General features: G+C 37.5%; 1 protein-coding gene across 1 annotated transcript in view; it reads left to right on the top strand.

Moving 5' to 3' along the window:
- The window catches only part of slc12a3 (solute carrier family 12 member 3), a 28,955-nt gene extending 12,173 nt beyond the window's left edge, over positions 1–16,782 (top strand). The window contains exons 13-26 of the mRNA XM_002937171.5: positions 807–908; positions 3,104–3,259; positions 3,363–3,462; positions 4,647–4,758; positions 5,578–5,712; positions 6,495–6,601; positions 8,502–8,584; positions 11,138–11,221; positions 12,468–12,569; positions 13,223–13,334; positions 14,007–14,093; positions 14,556–14,691; positions 15,105–15,172; positions 16,456–16,782. Of these exons, the coding sequence (XP_002937217.2) occupies positions 807–908; positions 3,104–3,259; positions 3,363–3,462; positions 4,647–4,758; positions 5,578–5,712; positions 6,495–6,601; positions 8,502–8,584; positions 11,138–11,221; positions 12,468–12,569; positions 13,223–13,334; positions 14,007–14,093; positions 14,556–14,691; positions 15,105–15,172; positions 16,456–16,597 (1,526 nt within the window). The 3' untranslated portion in view covers positions 16,598–16,782. The remainder of the gene's footprint in view (positions 1–806; positions 909–3,103; positions 3,260–3,362; positions 3,463–4,646; positions 4,759–5,577; positions 5,713–6,494; positions 6,602–8,501; positions 8,585–11,137; positions 11,222–12,467; positions 12,570–13,222; positions 13,335–14,006; positions 14,094–14,555; positions 14,692–15,104; positions 15,173–16,455) is intronic.

Below are 16,782 nucleotides of genomic sequence, written 5' to 3'. Positions count from 1 at the left end.
GATCCCAAAAACGGAAAGACCCCTTATCCGGAAAACCCCAGGTCCCGAGCATTCTAGATAATGGGTCCCATACCTGTACTGCTGTAAGATTTAGTGAACAGTTGTTTGTCTTCTGTCATGTTGTCCAACAAAAATCAATTTTTGTACACATACTTATTCATTATAAATAGAAAGCATTAGCCCACCAAACATATTATTATCATTGACTGTGGCAAAACCTTTCCAAATTGTGAATATAAACAACTGATTTCAGGAAAACCAGGGCACTATCTGCTGTTTATATGTTTTCCCAATGTCTGTGTTGGTTTCCTCCCACACTCCAAAAACATATAGGCAGGTTAATTGGCTTCTCATTAAGTTGACCATAGAATGTGATAGTAACCTTAGATTTTAAGCAGGGACTGATGTAAAGCACTGTGGAAATGTGCCATTGCTGTATAAAAAACAGGAAATAAAAAAAAAATTACAGGAGAAAACAGGGGGTGCCTTCCCTTGATGACTGCCAGGTAAACTCACTTCAATTATATCCTGTCAAGGTCTGTGTTCCAATTAGGTGAGAACTGTATTAATAAATACATTTTAGAATCACAATCCCAACAGTCAAAATCTACTCTGGGGAGGTTTCATTTTATCATATTTCCTTCCCCCCTTCCCTTCACATTTTGCCTTCCTGTTCTCTGTTCTCTTTCCCAAAACTAAACCCAGTCAAATATACTTCATGCTGTTAAATGTTATCAATGGATATAATCTCTGAATACATTAGTGAGGTACTTGTTAGAAACCTCTTGTTACTTATTCTTCTGCAGGGGAACTGAACACCATTGCTCCCATCATTTCTAATTTCTTTCTGTGCTCCTACGCTCTGATTAATTTTAGCTGTTTCCACGCATCGATCACAAACTCTCCAGGTACATGTTTTCCTTTTATATAATTATACGTATAGAGTTAGTAAACTTTGCCTCCCCCATACAGAGAAGTACAATATTCATGGTCTGTTCCATGTGTACATGACTGAAAAATAAGCGTAAGGTTTCAATTAAAAAAAAAAAAAAGCACAGTATGTTTAATAAATGTCAGCTATGTAATCTGTTCTAAATTCCATGCAGGATAATCTACACATAGTCATGGTCAACAGTAATGATGAGCAAATCTGTACCATTTTGTTTTGCCAAAACTGCTGAAAAATTAGCTAAACATGAAAAATTTGGCGAAACGCATTGAAGTCAATAGGCGACTTTATTTGATGCACAACATTTTTTATTAGTGCACAATTTAACGCATGTAATCATTACTTTCGGAAAACTACTTTTCTGAAAAATACCATTTCCCTGAAAACTGGAGGCTGCATCACTCTAGGGCCAACACATACTTGAAAAAATCCCACTGAAAACTCCATGTCGTGTTGCCAAAAGCTCACGAACCACAATTTTCTTTAAGTACCCCCTGCCCCAAGTAGGTGTTAATTTTTGCACAGACTAATGCGATATTTTGCGCATTTAACGATTAATATGTGTTTGTGAATCATGCGTTATTATTATATCTATGCGAGAATTAACGCAATGTGAGGTAAATAACGCATGCAATAGTGCATTTTTTTTGCGCACCTTAACACATGCAAAATGACTTTGATGAATTGGTACTTATTTATCGCGTGCTTTTTAACGCAAAAAAGCATGCGATAAGCGTTATCGCACTTTAGTGAAACGGTCCCAATGTTTTTTCTCACTACAAATACATTAAAATCGATGGGCATTTTTTTGGCAGCAACATTTTTGTATCTGCGTATTTTTTTTCACTGCACATTTTTGAAATGCAGAATTTCACTACAAATTCATGCCTGGTAAAAAAAATTTGCTCATTATCAACAGAACTCTTCACAATGAAGGCAGTGCAAAGGCACAGTGTCATTAGATTAATAATTGTACATTACCATTTAATGGGAGTTAAAGCCCTTGTACAAGCATTGCCATGTCAGTATTAATGCCAGTATTAATACAACAATCATATCATGAGATGCCTCTCTTCCCCTCAAAAAATCTTTACCAACCCATCATCTGGGTTTTCTTTCATGTGTTTGGATTGGTGCTTAAATATGTGCACTTTCTATGCTCACTCTGGCACAAAAATACATGTTGCTTTAAGAGCTATTATCAACTGTAGTTTGTATTATTTGAAACAGAAGGAATGTAGCATGCTCATGGCAACCTGACACTATGGGGCACATTTACTAATCCACGAATCCAAATGGGAAAAAATCAGATTGGAAACAAACATTTTACGACTTTTTCGTTTTTTTTGCGATTTTTTTCGTCGCCGGTACGACTTTTTCGTGAATTCTCGCAACTTTTTCGTATTGAGCGCTCGGAAACGGCAGCCAAACACTATGGGGCACATTTACTAATCCACGAATCCGAATCCTGAATGGAAAAAAATCGGATTGGAAACAAACATTTTGCGACTTTTTCGTATTTTTTTGCGTTTTTTTTCGTCGCCGGTATGACTTTTTCGCGAATTGTCGCGACTTTTTCGTATTGAGCGCTCGTAAACAGCGGGCAAACCTTTCCGACTTTACATGATTTTGGAAGCCTCCCATAGGACTCAATGGCACTCTGCAGCAACCGGCCCAAGGAAAGTCATGATACTGAAGTTTGAATGAATTCAAAACTTTCGTACTCGGTGCGACAGTACGATTTTTTCACGACGGCAACGAAAAATTTGCGACAATTAGCAATTCGCGAAAAAGTCACGACGGCGACGAAAAAAATCGCAAAAATACAGATCATTACGGAAAAAACGCACGGACGTTTGTGGATTAGTAAATGTGCCCCTATGTCAGCTATGCACCGATATACTTAATATTTAGGTCAGCTTAAAAAAATATTTTTATTTTGTTTTGTACTGCAGGCAGTTAAATTAGGATAGCCATAGCCTTTCACAAACAGGTAGAGATGTCTCAAAGTAAATAGCTTCTTATATCTTATATCTCAAAACCTCTTCTTGCCATAGATTTACATATTTAAGTATCTTAGCATTATTGCCTCTTAAGTGATCTTCCAGTCCTTATACAGCATGTTAAGTGTTTTTTATTGCTCACATCTTTTAGGCTGGAGGCCATCATTTAAATATTACAGTAAGTGGGCATCTCTCTTTGGAGCTGTAGCATCTGTTGTGATCATGTTCCTGCTGGCCTGGGAATCAGCTCTAATTGCTATTGGCATTGTAATTTTCCTTCTTGGCTATGTCTTGTACAAAAAGCCCGGTAAGTATTCAGAAAACAATGGGATCTTTTGCATGTATACTTTAATTTTGTGTTATTCCCCATCAATAGAAATGTAATTTTCTGTTATTTGTTAAATCCGTAGAAGCAAACTGGGGCTCATCAGTACAAGCAGGATCTTATAACATGGCCTTGTCATACTGCGTGGGGCTCAACCAAGTAGAAGAACACATAAAAAATTTTAGGTAAAGACTGCAGTATATTCCTGTACTTATACTCTCATTCTGTTATCATGAAAAGTCCCTTTTGTCTATTGTAGTTTTTAAAGGGGTTGTTCACAGATAAATTTACTTTTGGTATGATGTAGACACTGATACTCTAAGACAATTTGCAATTGGTTTTCATTTTTTATTTTTTGTGGTTTTTCAGTTATTTAGCTTTTTGTTCCTTAGTTTGTAAGGTCTTGTTTACCTTAGTAACCAGGCAACAGTTCAAATGAGACACTGAATTATGAATAGGCAAGGGACTAAATAGAAAGATAAGTAATAAAATAATAATAATAATAAACAATAATAAAAATCATAGCCTCACAAAGCAATAGTTTTTGGCTGCAGGGGTCAGTCACCCCCATTTGAAAGATGCATATTTGCTGAGATCTTACTGCTATTTAACGTAACCATGGCCCGCAGTAACTGGTGACCCTGAAGCCTTAACCCTGTCACCTATTACTGCAAAATGGTTGCAACCAGAATTCCTGCAAATCTCTTCACCCCCCACCATACACCAAGGAACCAGTTTTTTTCTCATCAAATGCAATCATCATCTGCACCAGGCTAAAAACTATGACTGCAGAGCACACTCACCGTCCCCATTCACCAGTCACGGTTTGCACCAGCAATCCATTTTTTTTGCCTTATTTTTGTCATGTGCAAGAGGTCTGTCTGGGCCTCAGAGAACCTAAAATTGAAGGTCCTGTTTTAAGCAAACAATCCACTATGTCTGACATGTAGTTTAAGTTAGTCCCTGTATGGCCACTATTAGCCTCCCCAAACAAAAAATCACCCTCTGTCTATAGTTACATGTTTTTGGTGTCCTTTAAACAAAGAGCTTTGTTTAAAGAAAAAAAGTTTCTTTCTGATTTTCTTTTGCTTCAATGTTAACAAACACAACATCTTCGGCATCATTAATGAGACAGAGTAAGAACTGCAAAACCAGGGTGCAAAGTGCAATGCTGTGCTTTTATAGACACAGGTCTTTTTACTTCATGATGGAGCACAAAGTCCTGTGCATTTCTTTCCTGTGCATAAAGTGCTGCCTGCATTTGGATGCCTCTTGCTTGTGTGTCATTCACATATGGAAGTTATTAACCATTAAAATCTGCCTATGCCTATGTATACACATTATAATTCCATCCGTTCTCTCATCCTAGGCCACAGTGTCTGGTTTTGACAGGTCCTCCAAACTTCCGTCCTGCCCTTGTGGATTTTGTGGGAACCTTTACTAAAAAACAAAGCCTGATGATCTGTGGGAATGTGATTATTGTGAGTTTTACTGGAATCTCTAACACTTTAATTTCATTAAACTTTACTGTAGTACACTATAGTATGCTATACAGACTTGCTTTTTGCTTCTACTTTAGAAGTGTATAAAGCAATAGCAAATAAGACTTGACAATTTATGTCTCCTATAAGCTCTACACTCATCTGTATGTCAATTTCCCAGTTGTGCGTACCTTTACATGTGCCATGTTTACCTATGGCTTGGCACACAGTTTCAGATCCAAAACATTATACTGGCTCAGTTTTATTTATTTCCTAATGGCCCTAAGGGCAAAGATACACAGGGAGATTAATCACTGCAACGCTTTAAAATGTCGGTTGTGTTGACTAATCACAGCAACTTACCTGCCATAGGTTACTATACAAGTCACTGCGACTAATCGCACGCCATTTGCACTGCGTGGATTAGTCACTGTGACTAATGCCTTAGGGCAGTGGCACAGGGGGATATTAGTCACCGGTGATAAATCTTTTTTGTCTATGGCAGGGTATTTTCTGGCATTTAGTAGCCATGAAAAAGTAGCTGCTACTAGTAGCTCAGTGTGTATTCACCTTACTAAACGCTACTAAAATGCTACTAAATACCCTGCCATAGACAATACTGAGAATTGCCTCAGCTAAAACACACGTAGAGACAATTAACAGTAAATGATAAGCATTGTCTATTTTTGTAGCCAGGACAAGTAGCTACTACTAGTAGCCCCATGTGCCATCACCATAATAAGAGCTCTACATTTTCCTGGTTCTAACAGCCTTTACATAAAACCCTCTACATAGTAATTTGGCAAACATATATAACAGGGTCCACGTAAACAGAAACTCCAGGAGATAAGCCCAGAAGGACACATCAAGTGGCTGAACAAGAGGAAGATAAAAGCTTTTTACACTGGACTGATTGCAGATGACTTGCGGAGTGGAACGCAGATGCTTATTCAGGTAAACAGCATAAAAAAAGATGATTTTTCAGTTATTATGAGCAGTACTGAGATATGGTATACAAAAATACTGATCGTCACTTTTTTTACATGCTGGAATTAATTGTAAATTATTGTCTGGATTCTTTTGCCAACATCAGGGATCAAGTGTTGGGGGTGCATGCAGTGGTGTAACTAGAGAGAAAGCAGACACAGTGGTTGCAGGGGTCCCAGGAGTGTAGAGATCCAGTGAGGTCCTGATTCATGAGCAATTTTAAAATATATTTTGGCAGAATAGGTCAACATACCATTTTTCTGGGGCCCTAAACTGAATTTGCTCTGGAACCCAGTAACATCTAGTTATGCCACGTGGTGCTTGTTTGTGTACATCACCCTGCTGAGCAGCACTAAGTACTGATACCTCTTAAAAATTAAGGTATTTAACTTTTCAAAGCAGATGAATTGGCTTGTATTGCACTCATAAAGTTATCAATTTTTTTTTAACTCTTTCTGGATTCCCCTCTTTGATCTTCCATTTACAGGTTTATATTTTTAATTGAACCTAATGTGTGTGGCTTTGCCTGGAATACAGATTATCTCCCTTTTATTTTATCTTAAACAGGAAGGGAAATGTAAAGATATTTAGTGCACCCATAGTATCACTACTCTATATTTTGCAGTTTATACATTAGTCGTAACTGCCACATTGACTTGCTTATAGCTTGTAAGATGGCACAATAACATCCAATAGACATCAATATATACAGTCTCGTTAAAAAATTGCCTTTATTTTTGACATTCTAGGCAGCAGGTCTTGGACATATGAGGCCAAATGTCCTCGTCATGGGATTTAAAAAAAACTGGTCAACATCTCACCCAAGAAGCACTGAGAATTATGTGGGTATACTGCAGTAAGTAAATGCCAGATTGGTATTACAATATGTAATGACTGTATATTGGAAAGTTGCTTAGAATTAAGTTTTCTTTCATTAGGCAAAAAATTATTTTTGGGGTTGACATGTCCTTTAAAGTCAGTGGGTTTTCTTTCAAGTTTTTTTCTAGCTCCAAATACATTAAATTAATTAATGGGTATTTTTTCTCACTCCTACCTCACAACTTCTTTTTTTTACATGCATGACTTTTAGTTGGCAATTGTTTTTGTTGCAAACTTTTGCTGCCGTTTCGCAAACAAATTGGCTGATGGCAAAATGCGGAATTTTACCGTTAATCCATGCCTTCCAGAAAATTTCTGTTCACTACTTTGCTCTATAACTAGCCATTTTTTTGCATCCTAAAACTACAATTATCATGCATCTCATACAGATCAACAGATTACAGAGCTTAGGCTGATGCCACACGTGGCGTTTTTCCGCTGCGTTTTGTCTCAGCCTAAAAACGCCGCACAAGCCACACAGCCCGAGACTATGGCGTTTTTTAGCCTAGTACTGATGACGTAAGCAAATCCCGTTTCCATGGTGCTAATAGTGAGAAATAGCAAAAAACGCCGCGTATTTCCGCTAGGTCTGGCAGCTGCCTTTGCGTATACATAGGAATAGCTTGCTTTGCAAATACTGGCGTATTTCGGCCTACGCTTGAAAAATCTGTGCTAAGGCGTTTTCTAGCGTATTTCCGCATTGTGTGGTTTGCTTCGAGTCTTTTCAAGCTATTTCTATGGATGATGATATCGGGCGTTTTTCAGTCCCCGAGAGAATTAGAAAAAACACAGCGGAAAAACGCCACGTGTGGCATCAGCCTTATTAGTAGTTTTTTGGCTAGTAGTTATTGCTTATTCTTATTTTAGGCATGAATAAAAAGGGGCTACATACCTAGGCTGAACATAGTTCAGCGTTCAGCGTAGTGAAGGAAAGACAATGAGAGATGTGCTATGTCAAAAATAATAGCTTGTTATAAGAGACAAGAAACTCAATTATTGGCACACCCGCCTTCATCTGCCCCCATATTACTGAAATATGATGATGGCTACCCCTCCAAATTAAAACGTTACTTTGTAAATAAACTTCACTTCTTAACCAAAAACATACACACATAAGACTGATTAAAACACATATCAGATGTGATAGGAATTTTAGTTAAGCCACTTAGCTCAGCGCCATTAAACTAGACCTGCGACAGAAATCCACACAGAATAGTACAAGATAGTAATACTTGGCTGTTGTCACTGGGGAAGTGCTGTTTACAGTTCCAGGGGGGCAAGAGATATGCAGAGATAAACAGAGGTGTGAATTTCCCTGCAAGAATTTTAGTGTGAAAGTTTTCAACTTCCATAGTGTCTGATACATATTTTAATCAGTCTAATGTGTGTATGTTTTTATAGTACAATTATACATAATAGAGTAAAAGTTAAGTTTTAATTTAAGGGGTTGCTGTCATCATGCATCAACAAGAGGAGGGCAGGAGAAACTGGGTATAATACGATTATAACAAGCCATGCTATTTATTAGGATCAACAAATCCAAAAACTTAGCAGCATTCACCCCTTAATAATGGAATGTGAAAAGAGGTATGCAACTGAATCCTTAACCAAAATCAGAACCAAAATGGGGTCAAGATAGAAGCACCCACTAAAGAGGACCAGTAAAGTACCTTTTCTCAACCTAAGCTACATGTTAAACCAAAAAGTTATCTTTTATTAATATCAAAAATGAAAATCTTTTTCAGGGAAAACCAACTAAATATCATGGGGCTGTTCCTAGTTGGTATTTCTGCCTCTATTTTGGGTTTATATTTAAGATTATCTTCAGTTCTAGGAAGAATTTGCTAAGTTTCACATGAGCCTCTCTTCTATTTTAGTGATGCACTTGACTTTAAATGTGGTCTGTGTCTGCTAAGGATGAAAGAAGGTATAAATATATCTCGTGTCATGCAAGCTCACAGTAAGTATATATATATATATATATAATATACTCAACAGACGTGGCTGACATGGCTTTAAAAAGCTTCTGCAAATATAAATACACATAAATAGATAGAATATGTAAATAGAATTAATTCCAACTGAAACTTGGTATATAGAACAACCTTTTATGGCTAAATGAAATCAGCCTAACTGGTAGCTGATGTAGAGGAAGGCAAAAAACCCATCTGAAGCCTCTCCAATTTGCCTCAGAGAGGGAAAGAATTACTTCCTGGCGGTGGTGGTAATTGGACCAGTCCCTGGATCAACTTTTAATAAGAGCTACTTGATAAAAAGCCATTCAACCCCTTCTTGAAGCTATCTAATGTATCAGCCAGTATGACTTATTCATGGAGAGAATTCCACAACTTCAAAGCTACCACTGTAAAACACCTCCTTTCTTTTAACTGAAATGGATGCCCACATATCTACTAGACCTACTGGCAAATAAAGCATTAGAGACTTTATTATATGGTGCTCTTATATATTTTATATATTTATTCATAGTTATCACAACTCCCCTTGAGTGCAAACAACCCCAGCTTAGCTCATCTTTCTTCAATTGAGACCTTCCATCAACATCACTAGCTTATATGCTTTTCTTTGGACTCGTCTCTAATTTGATAATATTCCATTGGATTAGGGGAGACCAAAACTGCACAGCATATTCTTGATAGGGCCTTACCAGAACTTTGTAAAATGGATGAATGGCCATCTCCTCCCACAAATCTTTGCACTTGTAGCTGCTGACTGACATTTCATACACAAGTACCCCTAGGTCCTTCTTCATTATGGATTTGCCTAAAGTAGTCCTAATAATGGTATAAGGGGTTTGCAGATTTTTACATCCCAGGTGCATGACCTTACATTTATCAACATTGAATCTCATCTACCACTTAGCTGCAAGGATGCCACATTCTGAGAGGAATTAATAAGGCTGCATAGTTTCACAGTGTCTGCAAACACTAATAAATTATTTACAATGCCCCATTAACAAACAAGTTAAAAAAGAAGATACAATACAGAAACCTGTGGCACCCCTAGTATGAACACTAATCCAAGAAGAGCATTAACCACCCTCTATAGTGGATCCTGTAGCCAATTTCCTATTCACATACAAACAACATTACTAAGCCCAACAGACTTTAGTTTATTGCATAGCTGTTTATATGGAGAATACACAAGGCAAATGAAGATGTAATACCGTGAAAAGTTTTACAAGCAAATTACAGCCTGGGTTAAACCGAGTGCCCACAACTTCTCTCACATACTGTATGTCCTGCTTTTTAATTTTTACAAGGTAAGCTGTAAAGATTTTTCCCAGATGGCAACCCAATTAGTGAGGCTGGTACTAATGGGATGTGGCCTAGGCACATTAGACCATAGTTAAAAATGTTTAAAGCATGGTCAAAAATGTCATATCTATAAGACTGGGGATCTTTGGAGGTGTAATAGAGGCAGTGGCTAAGAGGAGCAGCAAATAAAAGAGCCTGTGAGCAGAGCCACCAGGAGGGTACAGGGTATACTGCAGTCAAGGACACGTGGCAGAGATAAAAGGGCTATTAGCAGCTGTAAATAGATGGGGCACTGAGAGGAGCACGTTAGGTTTGGTGGTATCCCGGGCAGGGTTTTAACATAATGGGATGTGACTGGGTGAATCAAGGGTGTTGTTGTGAGTGCAGTGAGTCTTTTTTTCATTGGGGCCCCATTCTACTTGACAGGGCTCTTCACGCAAGGTGAACCCCCCCCGAGGGGTAGGTCTCTACTAACTTAGCAGTATGTGGCCCTGTGATACCTGATGGCAGCTCTGGCTGTAAGGTCAGGGTGTCTGTCAGCAGATTTTGTTTAGACTGCAAAGCCAGACACAGATGGGGAAATGTCCAGGCACACAAAGGGTCGGCTCTGCTGCATATTTACAAAATACCCAGCAATTCCCCATCAAAGCAGTTACAGGGATGATTATAATATTTTCAGCAACAAAAATGTTAATAATAAAAAAATTTTGATGTGAGTTACAAAATAAAAGAATACAGTACCACAAAGTTTGGCACCTCACTGCCTCAAATAGGCAGTGTAGGAATTCAACCAGAAAAGGGATTTTTTTTTATTTAAAAACATCTCTGTTGTTTAACTACAGCCAGATCGCAAAACCTGTTTTTACAAACTGTTTAACAAGAATACATAAAGTAATTGCTCTGATTGCTTTGCATATTGTTGTTTTGCATATCTCTTTCTAAATGCAGCATGTTGCCACCATTTCCTGTTTTATTTCTGTTTATGTAGTTAACCATTGCCTCCCAGTTTTTAAATACTCATTGCTAATAGTTTGCAGTGCAAAGACTTCCCAAAAAGTCCAAAAAAGGCACCCAGAATTGTTTTTTGATCAATCAGTAACAGACCAAAATAAGTAATATGCACTTTGCCATCACTGCTATAAGACGATAATATTACTTAATATCACAAACAGGAATATATAAAAGTATTAAGATTGTTTGTGTTTTATATTTATAAATGTTTTGTACATTCTCACTAGTTAACCCCGTATATGAACAAACAGAAGAACCAAAACTGAAAGATGGGGGAGAGAATGGAGCCAGCTGTTCAGCACAATCAACATGTAAGTTTGCATTACCTTTTCTCACCAGGAACAAAAAAATCTTTGTTTCACCAGGTGAAAAATTTTTGTTTGCTCGAGAAAGTTTCCAGTAAACTTCCAATGCCTATTGGATACACTGATTTGCCTGGGTATAGTAGATACATTATAATGTTTTCCACCATTTCAAGTTTACAGAAAAATGTTGGCTAAAAGAAAAAAAAAATATTACATTTAAATAATGCTTACATTAATAGGTATAAAATAGTTGTTATAAGGAACTCAACCAAGAAACAATGTATTTATTTATTATCTGATGAGCTAATTAACCTGCCTCTGTGTTTTGGGAGTAAGGGAGGAGATGTAAAAGTAAGTGCAAAGCAGCATAGCCATGTCAATTCACACATTCTTCAAAAATCACCCTGTTTTGCCATCCACCTCACCCAGTCACCTGCAGTAAATTGTACCTCAACTGTAGTTAAAAAAACTCACCTAATTAGGATGGCCATACACTCATTTGCAGAGGATCTTAGCCATATCGGGCTAATGTGTTCCCTGGCCTGGGCAGATTATAAAGCAGGGCCTTAGAAGAGCCATCGGACAAGGACCACATCAATGTGCCAATTATTAAACCTACCCAAATGATCTGGTTTTTGCCCAGAAATCAGTTTTGTGGCCCAATACAGGGGCTGATAACCTGTCATTGGCCCATGTATGACCAACTTAAATCTAGAAGCGGGTAGCGCTGTGCACAGCTGGGAACATAATTGGGGGTGTAGTCAGGGTCATAATGGGGGTGTGGCATATATGGTAATGGTTCACCAGATCTAGAGCAAAGGATGTGGTATCGTGGTATGCACTTTGTGTACAACAAAAAAATCCATTAATAAAATAGATTAGTATAGGTATATAATTCATTATCTCAAAATCTCAAATTATAGGTAGGTTATATCTGATATAATTAATTTTAAGCAAATAATTCTAATTTTTTCAAATGATTTCCTTTGTCTCTGTAATAAAAAAAAGTACTTGATTATAACTAAGCTGTATGAAACCATATTGGTGGTAACTGGCAACAAAAAATCGGATTTGTTTAAATTATTCTTACTAAAACATACCTTATCTGGAAAACCCCAGATCTCAAGCATTCTGGATAACAGATCCTATATGTGTATTTATATTTTGGAACCCCATTATAATACCATAATATCAGTATATTGCTAGGGAAAGAAATATACATGCATTAACATGTATTTCCTGTGAATTTCAGTGGATCCAGAAGCTGTCACAGTTGAACAACAAGCAAGCACCATCTTCCAGATTAAACAGGATAAAAAGACAATTGATATCTATTGGCTTTTTGATGATGGAGGTAAATGTAAAAACATAAGACAAAAGCCTATTTAAAAAAATGTATATATTAATTTTTTGACTAATTAACAATTGAATTAAAGGAGAAGGAAAGGTAAAAACTAAGTAAGCTTTATCAGAAAGGTCTATGTAAATACAGCCATAAGCTCTCCCTGAGTCCTCAGATAAATTTCTTGTCTCTATTTTTGTAAACATGTTCTTTGGTATCACTAACTCTTCCTCTCTCAGAAAAATCCTTCATTCCCGGGGCCCGAGTCTACTCTGCTCTTTCCTCTCTCCCTTCTCCTGCTCCCCCTCCCCCGCTCCCCCTCCCATAAGAATTCATAAAACTCACTTGCCCCTCCCATCAGAATGTGTAATCTCAGCTATCAATGGCTAGAAGTACAGCAGGAAGTTAGGAAGACCAAACTGCAATCTTAAACAAACAGAGAGAGCTTCTAGGGCTCTTTACTCAGGTATGGTACAACTTTCTGCAAAATAAATATAGCATTCTAGGTGGCACTATCCACGTGGCAAATATATTGGCAGTACAATGCCAAAATGACTTTCCTTCTCCTTTAAGGGCTCAACCCTTCTCCACCATGCTTTTTTGCATAAATGTATTTATACTGTGTAAATCCATCTAGTGACGTAATGAGCATATTTTCACAACAGGACTGACACTTCTGATCCCCTATTTGCTCAGCCGTAAAAAGAGATGGCAGAAAGCTAAAATCAGAGTGTTTGTAGGTGGACAGATCAACAGAATGGATGAAGAGTGCAAAGCGTAAGTTGGATTGTTAAGAATCACTGCAAGATATAATTGTGATTTTGCCTTGCTGAGTAGAAAAAAAATACAAATATTTACTGTTAATATTTATTGTTACATACAAATATAATCCCCATATTTAATAACAGGCACTAAGTTTGCCCAGGAGCAGTAAATTATAGCAACAAATAGGATGTTTGTTTTAAACAGGTGGCCTGATAATTGGTTGCTATTTTTTAACAATTCACATCCAACCAAAAGACCATGGAGATTTAATGGAATTTTTTTTTTAATATAGTCTAGCACTCAGACATGCTGCATGTTGTAAAAATTACTCTACAATGAAAAAGCTGAACAGTGCCATTTGTTGCATGTTTAAGACCTCAATAATTGCCTTTCTGATTGATAGCTGATTGGAGTCCTGCAAAGCTCCTCAGAGATCCAAACATTAATCCATTGTTTGCCAACAAACTAAGGGACATATATGGGTATGGACTGCTTTGGAATCCTGTAGTTTGTGACCTTACAAATGTTAAACATTAAAAAATGCAAATATATATAAATCGTTACTTTATTAGAGAGGCCACAGTTCAGCAATATGATAAATTGTACAGCCCAAATCTAAACATGCTCTTCAACAGAATAGCATCAGTACTGGTGGAAGCAAATTATTTTTTTTGTATGTTACAGGATGATATCCCTATTAAGTAAATTTAGAATTGGATTTCATGAAGTTCACGTTCTTCCTGATATCAACCAAAAGCCTCGGCCTGAGCAGTAAGTAGCTGAGTGTGACCCCACTAAAAAATTATTAAAAATCAGTCAAACAATGCATTGTATGTATTTACATCTCATCTCAGTTATTTGTTTTAATAATGACATAGATATTACAATAAAAGCATGATCATTTTACCAATTTATTCCAACATGCTCCCTATAACAAGTCCTAGAAATTTATTTTTCTTAAGTTTTCATTCTGACTGCTTACTTTACTTTTCCATACCAGTCAAACTAGTCCCTGTAAACTGTGTGCTTGAGCATGCACACACAAGTTTTGATGACACTGCATACAAAAAAAAATCTGGACAGACATAATTGACTACTTGCTTAGTCTGAATCACCACTCTTTTCACAATTTTAAAATGTGGGCAGAAAATGTGCTTCTTGTGCAACTGTCCTGGGCATCTGCAGCGATCAGTGTTGATTAATAAGTGGCTTGGCCTTACTTCTCAATCCCAGCATCAAGCGATTTGAGGATCTAATTGCTCCATATATGCTAAACGACGGTTTCAAAGATGAGCTGACAGTAAATGAAATGAGGCGTGACTGTCCTTGGAAGATCTCAGATGAGGAGATAAAAAAGAACAGAGCAAAGGTGGGCATTGAGATCTATGTCAGATATTTTAATTACTCCCCATACTGTATATATTTAGGGCTACCACCATTGGGATTTAGAGAGACCAGGCAGGGGGGTGGGCAGCTATGTCACAGGGGTGGGGCGGTGATGGTGGGGCAGGGTCCGCGACTAATAGAGTCCTGCCCAGTTGTCCTTATTTGGAAAACCAGGCACCCAGTTTTGACCCAGACAGCCCTTCCTGCTGGCATTTGCCAGAATCCACAGATTGCCAAACCAGGCCAGAAACAATTTCTTACTAAATCACAAACTGTTTTCCATATATTTAAATGTTTGGGGTTCTTATTATATACAGTGGTTGTGATGGTTTGGTCAAGTAAGAGAAATGGCTGAACAGAATAATTTTTGTTAATGTTTGTTCTTTTCTTCTATAGTCCCTAAGACAAATACGTCTAAATGAAGTGCTTCTGGATTATTCCCGAGATGCGGGGTTGATTGTCATGTAAGTAACCTTCTTATCTTAATAATTTTGTTACTAAGCACAGTACAGATATGGGAATCTCTTAGGGCTCTGGCACACGGGGAGATTAGTCACCCGCGTCAAATCTCCCTTGTCGCAGGCGACTAATCTCCCCCAAATGCCATCCCACCAGCATACGTGGCGCCACGATCTCCCCGTAATCGCGGAAGTTGCCTTGCGATTTGTCATGGGCAACTAATCTCCCCGTGTGCCAGAGCCCTTATCTAGAAACTCATTATCTAGAAATATTCAAATTGCAATTATAATGGTGGCAAAACAATATATTGCCACAATATATTAGGTTTTATTTGTGTTTATGTTTAAATGTTTTCCTAATATACAGAAATTATGGTGATCCAAATAATAGAAAAAATCTGAAAACCCCTAGTTCCCAAGAATTTAGGATGATATATCTGCTACCTGTACTGGTATGGAATCTGTGACATAGTATAATTGTACACTTTAGCATTTGTTAAAATACATACCAAATTATTTCCATATCACAGTGAATTATGTGATATTTACAACAAGCACAAATTCTCTAAAAAGGCATCTAAATTTTATAAAGGTATATGTATGTACATTTTCCTAATCCTTTTCAGTGTGTCATAATGGGCACATAGCATAGTACTTTACCTGTATGTAGCACCTGCCTAAGACAAGTAGTAAGTAGTGGAATGCATGTGTTCAACCATATCATACTGTCCCTTACTTGTTATTTGTGAAACTGTCTCTTTTGCAGGTGGCCAACTGAGCAAAAATACCTTTGAATTGAAAGGGATTGTAAAAACTAATTGTCTAACTAATTGTAAACTGAATTATCAAAACTAACAAATTGCTTTCAAAAATCAATACGATAAGGGAGCATTTTTCTCAATTACACAATTCCATTCGTTTTGACACAGTAATCTCAATTAGGGATGCACCAAATTCTTTTTTTCGGCCGAACCCCCTAATCCTTTATAAAGGATTCGGGCGAATACCGAACTTCCATGTTTACGTGACAAAAAGTCACGTGATTTTTAGGATTCAGATTCGGTTCGGCCAGGACTGTGGATTCAGTCCTAAAAAAGGCTGAATCCTGGCTGCATACCAAACCAAATCCTGGATTCGGTGCATCCCTAATCTCAATGCTTTTCAATTCCAATGTATATTTTGGGCATACTGTCAACTGTGTACATAAAATTATACTAGCAATATGGTAGCTTTTGTTTATATTTCCAAATGGTGCTGATATCCAGTGACAACAGCCTTATCTTCCTTAGAACAATGCCAATTGCCAGAAAAGGAAAGTGTCCCAGCACCCTATACATGGCCTGGCTGGAAACTCTTTCACAAGACCTCAGACCTCCTGTTCTGCTGACCCGAGGGAACCAACAGAATGTGCTGACCATGTACTGCCAGTAAAGCTTCCAGTAACCACAGATGTAATCTCTCACAGTGCCTAAAAAACCTTTTGATTTTGTTCTGTTTATTTTGTCATAGTTTGTAATACCGAGCAAGCTTTTCAGGCTGTGTTTTTCAGTTACACTGATACATGTTACAAAATAATCATTAACCTGTAAATAAATAATGCAATATAAGTAACACCA

Source organism: Xenopus tropicalis, chromosome 4 (assembly GCF_000004195.4).
Source record: "Xenopus tropicalis strain Nigerian chromosome 4, UCB_Xtro_10.0, whole genome shotgun sequence".
In the NCBI taxonomy this organism is placed as follows: domain Eukaryota; kingdom Metazoa; phylum Chordata; class Amphibia; order Anura; family Pipidae; genus Xenopus; species Xenopus tropicalis.
This window is presented reverse-complemented; position numbering and strand designations above follow the sequence as displayed.